General features: G+C 46.0%; 1 protein-coding gene across 1 annotated transcript in view; it reads left to right on the top strand.

The window, feature by feature from the left end:
• The first annotated feature begins 302 nt into the window (after positions 1 to 302).
• EPC2 (enhancer of polycomb homolog 2) overlaps positions 303 to 8946 on the top strand; it is a 279917-nt gene continuing 271273 nt past the window's right edge. Inside the window, exon 1 of the mRNA XM_055572649.1 lies at positions 303 to 2049. Coding sequence (XP_055428624.1) covers positions 2047 to 2049 — 3 coding nt within the window. The 5' untranslated portion in view covers positions 303 to 2046. The remainder of the gene's footprint in view (positions 2050 to 8946) is intronic.

Genomic DNA, 8946 nt, shown 5'->3' with positions numbered 1-8946 from the left:
GCTAACTCATGAGGACCCCCAGGAAGTGGCTGAGAAAGAACAGAAAACAACAGATATCACGAGAAAAGTGGAGAGGCAGTGAGTAAAAGATGGCAATAATGAATCATGATGCCTCATGATGTAGGTCTTTGCATGAATGTCACCTCATTTATTTCTCATAACAATCCTATGAGAGAGGTGCTATGTTCACCCTCATTTTAGGAACCCAAGACACAAAGGAGTTGTGCCTGAGAAGACTCAAAGTAGAGCCCATGATAAAAACTATACACTGTCCTCTTGTTTAGCCATTTTGATTACTGCCTCTCCCAAGGGAGATGAGGGGCACTCCCTGAAACTCCTGGGAGTCAACCCTTCCTAAGCTCAGATGCTTGAGCTTTATTGGATTTCCTGAGATCATCTGAGCCTATCTGACCATCTGGAACAGCTTCTAGTTCTTGTCATCCAAAAGAACTCAACCAAATCAGATGGGGAGATTTGGGAGTTTTCTGAGTAAGGCAAACTGGAAATGTTAGAGAGAAAAGGGGATTGTTGATGGAGCAGACCTACAGGGAAGCACAAAGGGGTGGAACTAAGGGTGAGGGAGAGATTTTTCTTGTCCCACAGACAGAACCATATGGCTTAGTTTTACAATCAGGCTCCACAGTGCCACGTGACAAGTTAACCAACTAACCAAACCTACAGGAGTTACACACAGCCCAGTGGCTGTGCCTTTCCAGCTGGCTTAGCCAGTAACGAAGGGAGCAGGTGAGGCTGGGCCTGCATGCCTCCTCCTTTCTGAGCCCAAGTTTCTCTGTTGATAAAATGGGGATGATGATTAATAAATGCAGAGAAGTTGACTTTCCAGGACTCTGGGGAAACTGCAGAGGTACAGAGCACCATGGTCGGGCTGCCCACTGTGGCAGCCAGACCCAAGGTCTCAAGTCAGATTTTCCAGAGTCAGTCTCTGAGGGGGAGGGCTGAGAGCAGGCAGTGTGTAGGGGAATGCTCTCAGGAGCAACACCTGTGAGGGTTGAGGGCGGCCAGAATGAGCAGAGGTAGAAGTTACAGGAAAGACAGCAGCCGATTCTGGAGGAACTGGACCTGGGATGGCCCACAGAGTCATCCCCAACTGAGGTTGGAGCTAAGCCTTTAAACCCCACACCCTCTGAGAAGTCAAGGTGCCTGGGATGCCCTGTCAGGTGCAGCAGCTCCCTTGAGTCAAGGGGGCATGTCTTGGGGAGAGACACAGCTCTGAGAGCTTCAGCAGGGAACGTTCCATGCAGATCGGGGCGCAGGGGTGGGGAGAGTGCCTCAGTCTTGAAAGAGGGGATCTGAGTGGTACTTGCAACACATAAAAACTGAACCCCCAGTTTTCAGGGGCCAAATCAGGCAGGGAGCCTGGGCTTTGGGAAAGTGGGGACTGAAAGGGGTCAGGAGGAGACTGCAGAAGGTTCTGTACTGATAAGCTCTCTCCTTATCCCCACCTGAAATTATTGGGAAAGTACGTGAACTGTGAAAATGCTGCATGTGTCTGCGTGTGTGTGTGTGTGTGTGTGTGTGTGTAGACTGTAAAGGGAGAGACTCCTGTATCTCGTCTGGAGCCAAGAAATCCAAGGAACTTAAAAAGTCAGAGAAACTGGAGATAAGGAGGCAAGGAAACTGTTGGGAGAACACTGGATCACAGTCTGGGCCAAGCCGAAACTAAATCTCCAGCGGGCAGGGGAGTCGCAGGTGTGTCATGTTAAAAACACGCTCTTTTCCCAGCATGCAGCTGGGCTTGGAGGATTTCAGCACTTCCAGCGTGAAATAGAAACTCCTCTCTGCAGCATGTGTGTCCCCAGCTCACGTCTGGGCTTCGTCACTGAGAACTGCCCCAACCCTGATTCAGGAGACACACGATGAAGTGAGAGGATAATAAGCCTATGCCTGAGGCATCTTCACTTCAGAGGAGTGCACACAGATAGAGGCCACCTGAGGACCTGGCAAGAGGCGCTTGCAAGCTAAGGAGAGACGCCCCGGGAGAAAGCAAACCGCTGGCACCTTGGTGGTGGACTTTCAGCCTCCAGAATGGTGAGAAATGCGTTTCTGTTGCCTAAACCAATGAGCCTGTGGTGTTTTGTTATGGCCGCCCCGGCTGACTGAGACAGGGAGATAGGAAGCCATGGGCTGAGAAGGTTGATGCGGGAGGCAAAACCTACCCACATGTGTTCCCTGCTTCTCTGTCTTCTCTTTCCTGCCTCCCACGATCAGACCCTGGAGGGGATGGTCAGTGGCCAGAGGACACCTGGCAGAGATGGGTTCCCAAGGGTGCATGTAACTGTGGACCCACAAATGTGTAACACTGGAGACCAGGGCCTCCAGGGCTCCTTTGCCAATCGGCGTTCAGGCCGGAGGTCACAGCTGCAGGCACTTGAGGAAATAAAGGGCAGAGAAGCAGCTACATACACACGCGCCCCTCTTCACTTCCCGCCACTTGTGTGCTTGCGGGTTGGCCATTGCTAAGGTCACTGACCTGAATTCAGCTCTCAAGGGACATTTGTTTCACTGTAATTCTTTTGATCCCAGTTTGGAACTTGGCTAAAAAGTGTGACCCAATTTAAGAAAGTATTCAACGCCCATATCTAAACTGAAAACTGAGAACAAGAAAGGTAAGAGAGGGGCCTTATCTGAAAAATGAGGCAGCTGTGGTTTAAAAAAAAAAAATTAAACCACAAGAAGGCTTTCTGCAAAGAAAATATTACCAGGAAGCAAAAAGAAGGGAGGTACACATGAGCTGAGCTGCTTGGATCAAAGGGGAGGGTTCCAGAATCCTGCCCAGCAAGACCAGGCTCTGAAATGACTTGACTATCATCTCTGAAATCCTCCTCTGGCCTCCGGTCTGCAGTCTCTGAGAAGTCAGTACTCCCAGCTCCCCAAACTGAGGGGGGAGCCAGTGGAGCTGGCACCCAGGGGAAGGTCCCCAGCTACTCCTCCTCAACTCAGCATCCATCCATTCACTCCCCACAGAAGGGAGGGAGGGCTGGGCAGGCTGAGAAGCCAGGTAGGGAGGTCTAGCCGGAGGAATGGCCCCAAGTGATGGAGCCTGTGAGCCAGGATGAAGAAGCCCGCTCACCTCCCCAGACAAAACTGCCCTGGGCCATGTACGTTGTGTCCTTCCCTCCTGACTTTTGCTGCAGAAAAACCTTTGCTCCCTTTGTCTAAGACCAGTCCCTGTCTGCACCAGCCCCTTCTGACTCTCCTGGGTACCTCTCCTTCTCTGCCCCCCCTCCCTCAGTCAATAGGTCCCCTCCTCATCGAAGTGAAGTGAAGTGAAAGTCATTCAGTCATCTCCGACTCTCTGTGACCCCATGGATTATACAGTCCATGGAATTCTCCAGGCCAGAATACTGGAGTGGGTACCCTTTCCCTTCTCCAGAGGATCTTCTCAACCCAGGAATCGAATTGGAGTCTTCTTTACCAACTGAGCTATCAGGGTCAAAACAAAACTTTGCGTGAAAAGCTCCTTGTCCCCCTCTTCTCCCTGTTCCCAGCGCTGTCAAGAGTGCCTACCATTGCCATTTCCACTCCTTTCCGTGCATTCACTTTTTAAATATTCTGTATTTACATGCCTTAGTTCCTTGCTCTTTTCTTGGTTTGCAGCATCAGTTCTGTTGTATCCTTTATCCTTGTGGGTGGGTCACCAGCCAAGAGCAAAGGTCTTGAACTTGCTATTCTGTTGCCAGGAGGGGTGAGGAGCGGGGAGAACAGGGCAGCCTCAGGCTTGCCCCCTTCCACTTTGAGGCTCACATGGAGCTCTGTGTTGAAACTGGTGCACCAAGCTCGCCACCAGCCTTCTTGTCGTTGGATCCATTTAGGGCTTATCTCTGTGTCCCTCTTTCCCACCAGAACCTCAGCTCTAGGGTGCTCACCAGCTGCCCTTTAGACAGGCTCCTCACCCACCTTCTTCCCTCTCGGTGAAGTGTAGCTCCCCGCAACCAGAAGGTCCACTGTGCCCCCAGAGAGAATCTCCATTCATCCTGCCACTGTCTTAGGTCAGACCACAATCACCCCATCCTGCACGCCTGCAACTGCTTCCTCTCTGAGCCCATTGCTCCAGCTCAGCCCTTCCTAATTGAGAATTCACATAGCTGCTAGTGCAAACTTAGAGTTATTTTACAGAGTTGTGCTACTTTCTGCTGTACAGCACAGGGAATCAGTTAAACATACACATATATTCACTCTTTTTTAGATTCTTTTCCCATATAGGGTCATTAGAGTATTGAGAAGGACCTCTATACAGTAGGTCCTTATTAGTTATCTATATATATAGTAGTGTGTATGTGGAGAAGGCAATGGCATCCCACTCTAGTACTCTTGCCTGGAAAATCCCATGGGTGGAGGAGCCTGGTAGGCTGCAGTCCATGGGGTCACGAAGAGTCAGACACGACTGAGCAACTTCACTTTCACTTTTCACTTTCATGCATTGGAGAAGGAAATGGCAACCCACTCCAGTGTTCTTGCCTGGAGAATCCCAGGGACGGGGGAGCCTGGTGGGCTGCCGTCTATGGGGTCGCACAGAGTCAGACACGACTGAGGCAACTTAGCAGCCGCAGCAGCAGCAGGAGTGTGTATATGTCAATCCCAATCTCCCAATTTTTCCCTCCCCCTCTTTTGCCCCCAGTAACTATAAAATTGTTTTCTACATCTGGAACTTTGTTTTGTAAACAAGTTCATTTGTACCATTTTGTTAGATTCCACACATAGCTAACATCTAACATACAATATTTGTTCTTCTGTGTCTTTCTTACTTAGTATGATAATCTTCAAGTCCAGCCATGTAGCTATTAATGGCACTATTTCCTTCTTTTTATGGCTGAGTAATATTCCATTGTGTATACATACCATATCTTCTTTATCCGCTCCTCTGTTGATGGACATTTATGTTGCTTCCCTATCCTGTCTATTGTAAATAGTGCTGCAATGAACATTGGAGTGTATGGATCTTTTTGAATTATGGTTTTCTCCAGATAATATGTCCAGGAGTTGGATTACTGGATCATAGAATAGCTCTATTTTTGATTTTTTAAGGACCTCCATACTGTTCTCCATAGTGGCTGTATCAGTTTACATTCCCACCAATGGTATAGGAGAGTTCCCTTCTCTCCATACCCTCTCTAGCATTTATTGTTTGTATAGTTTTAATGATAGCCCTTCTGACCAATATGAGGTGATACTTCACTGAGTTTTGATTTGCATTTCTCTAATTATTAGCTATGTTGAGCATCTTTTCATGTGCTTTTTGGCCATCTGTATGTCTACTCTAGAGAAATGCCTATTTAGATCTTCTGCCCATTTTTTGATTGGGTTGTTTGCTAGTTTCTGTTGTTGTCATTGAGCTGTATGAGCTGTTTGTCTATTTTGGAGATTAATTCCTTGTTGGTTGCTTCATTTACAAATATTTTCTCCCATTCTATGGGTTGTTTTCTCATTTTGTTTATGGTTTCCTTTGCTGTGCAAAAGCTTTTAAGTTTAATTAGGTCTCATTTGTTCATATGACCCCTAGTAGAGGACTGGTCCTGCTGTAATCTAGGGAACAGTGTGGTAACAGATTCATACTAAAGTGTTAATGACTAGTCACATCCCAATATGCTTTCCTCTCAAGTTTTGTTTGTACTTAGTAGAAGAATATCTCTTCACTAAAAGGAATTCTTTTTAAACTTTAAATTCATTATTAAGAATATTTAAAGTAGTTGTTTTAGAATTAACTTCTTTAAGAATTTTAGAATTCTGAAAGCTTCTTTTAGAATTTTTCAAAAATTTAACTCTGTGATTTTTCTCAGTATTATCTGTTCAATGACTATGTCTTCTGTCAGATCATAAATAATCCTGAGAGAACATGGATCAAGTTTTTCTTGTTCTTCATTGTATCCCTACCATGTAGCACAGTGACTGGCTCAGAATAATGTTTTATAAATATTTGTTAAATAATGTGTTGAGTAAATGAACAAGTGAGTGAGTAAGAGGGAAAATCATTCCTAGTGTCATTTTCTCTAAATAACACTAGAATATCTCCCACAGTCAGTCATCAATATGCCCACGAGTAAGTCTGGTCCTAAAGAGAAGTTGAGGGGACAAGCAGTGTCTATGGCATGGTTAATGCAGCCCCCAGTGCCATCTGAATTGGCCCCTTGGGACTTTCCTACATATTCCAATGATGTCCCTGGTCTGAACATCTCTGAGAGAGCCTGCATAGCCATAGGGTGAAGGTGGAATATATTATAACTTCATAGTGAAGTGAAGTCGCTCAATCGTGTCTGACTCTTTGCGACCCCATGGACTGTAGCCTACCAGGCTCCTCTACCCATGGGATTTTCCAGGCAAGAGTACTGAAGTGGGTTGCCATTTCCTTCTCCAGAAGATCTTCCCGACCCAGGGATCGAACCCAGGTCTCCCACGTTGTAGGCAGATGCTTTACCATCTGAGCCACCAGGGAAGTCCTGGTGACTATAGCTTCATAGTCACCTCTTATGTTTGACTCCAAGCACTATCCCCTAGCTAAATTACCCACTCTATCCACCAGGCTTGCCCAAATGACGTTATGTAGTTCTTAAAACTAAATTAACCTCCTGAATGATACAGACTTGCTGTCATCAAAGTTACTCCAAAGACAGTTGTCATTGTTTAGTCACTAAGTCACGTCCACCTCTTTTGTGACCACCATGGACTGAAACCCATCAGGCTCCTCTGTCCATGGGATATCCTAAGCAATAATACTGGAGTGAGTTGCCATGTCTTTCTCCAAGGGATCTTCCTGACCCAAGGATCAGACCTGGGTCTCCTGCATTGCAGGAGTATTCTTTACCACTGAACCATCAGGAATTCCTCCAAAGACAGTGGTTGAGGCAGTTTTGAAGGGCGCATCAGGGGGCATCTGAGCAGCAGCTGTGTTATTGGAATGAATGAACAGCTTGAGAGAGGAAAACTCTCCCCTAGGTCCACAGTCTCCAAATGTGTGGTTGAGAAAATGTGACCTCCAGGTGACATCTTGTAGGTGACTAAACAGGTGGAGTCAGTGACTGTGTAACCCAAGAAAGTGACTGTGTAATCCAAGCTAGGGGTGCTGGAGGTACTGAGAAAGCCAAGACAGAGAAAGTCTCTTCATAAAAAGGAAGAATTAGTTTATATGAGAGAATACTTTAAAGAAATGTAGCCAGTTCTGGGTCTTAAACATGCTTAAATCAAAGGGGTGAAACAGGGCAATCATTTGAAATGACAAAATATTTATAAAATATTAAAATGTGTTATATTTAATTTTTTAAAGTATACAATTCTGTATTTTGTTTTCATCTTTTTTATTGAAGTATAGTTGATTTATAATGTTAGCTTCAGGTTTACAGCACAATAATCCAGTTATACATATAAATTTTTTTCAGATTCCTTTCCCTTATAGGTTATTACAAAAAATTGAGTGTAGTTCCCTGTGCTATACCATAGGTCCTTGTTGGTTCTCCCCATCCCCTGCACTGGACCACCAGGAAATTCTCTTGGTTTTATTATTTAGGAAATATGGTCACCAAGGAGCTTCCCAGGTGGCACTAGTGGTAAAGAATCTGCCTGCAATGCAGAAGCCACAGGAGAGGTGGGTTTGATCCCTGAATCCGGAAGATCCCCTGGAGGAGGACATGGCAACCCACTGTAGTATTCTTGCCTGGAGAGTCCTATGGACAGAGGAGCCTGGCAGGCTACAGTCCATGGGGTTGCAAAGAATCGGACATACTGAAATGATTTAGCATGCATGCACGCATGGTTACCATAGGTATACTTGGCCCAGAGAGTGGCTAGAAGACCCTGGAGAGAAAGCAGCAAGAGCTGAAAGGATGGCCCTTGAGTGTTGTGAAAGTCCGCTTCTTGGGAGAGACGGGATGCCGGAGCCAGAAAAGGGTGGGCGATTTCAGACATTCACAAGCTCAGAAGGCATTTGAAGAAGCCACTGGAGGCTTGACAGACATAATTCCAGGTTCTGATATGTTATCTAAAGTTTGATCCACACCCTGGATTTCAGGATCTTGGAGGAGCTTATGTCTTATATATATATTTGCATTTTATCAGAAAAACACTGGGCCTTGCATAAAGCAGATGGTTCATGAGTGTTTGTCAACAATGAGTTGTGAAAGGACTGTGAGAGAAAGATGTGGCAGGAGTATCTGGCAGGGAGCCCCAGAGTGAAGGCAGGGAGTCCAAAGGTCAGAGGCGGGTTACCTTCACTGAGATGTCCCAGGTGATGGGCAGAAAGGCTGACGTCTTACCGAGAACTGTCTGCATGCTCTGGCTATTCTCCAAATCCTCAGTCCAGGTGTCTTCATCTCTGGGACTCCATCCTTGAATAAACCTCCAGGTTCCTGTCCTGCCTTCAGGTTATCTGTTTTATAATCGTAATGCATATGTTACAATAAAGGACAGAGATGGCGGGGACCTAACAGAAGCAGAAGATATTAAGAAGAGGTGGCAAGAATACACAGAAGAACGGTACAAAAAAGATCTTCATGACCAAGATAATTACGATGGTGTGATCACTCACCAGAGCCAGACATCCTGGAATGTGAAGTCAAGTGGGCCTTAGGAAGCATCACTACAAACAAAGCTAGTGGAGATGATGGAATTCCAGTTGAGCTATTCCAAATCCTGAAAGATGATGCTGTGAAAGTGCTGCACTCAATATGCCAGCAAATTTGGAAAACTCAGCAGTGGCCACAGGACTGGAAAAGGTCAGTTTTCATTCCAATCCCAAAGAAAGGCAATGCCAAAGAATGCTCAAGCTACTGTACAATGGCACTCATCTCACATGCTAGTAAAGTAATGCTTAAAATTCTCCAAGCCAGGCTTAAGCAATACATGAACCATGAACTTCCAGATGTTCAAGCTGGTTTTAGAAAAGGCAGAGGAACCAGAGATCAAATTGCCAACATCTGCTGGATCATGGAAAAAGCA

The sequence above is a fragment of the Bubalus kerabau genome, chromosome 3 (assembly GCF_029407905.1).
Source record: "Bubalus kerabau isolate K-KA32 ecotype Philippines breed swamp buffalo chromosome 3, PCC_UOA_SB_1v2, whole genome shotgun sequence".
Classification (NCBI taxonomy): Eukaryota; Metazoa; Chordata; class Mammalia; order Artiodactyla; family Bovidae; genus Bubalus; species Bubalus kerabau.
The sequence above is the reverse complement of the archived record's forward strand: the minus strand, read 5'-3'. Positions and strand labels throughout refer to the sequence as shown.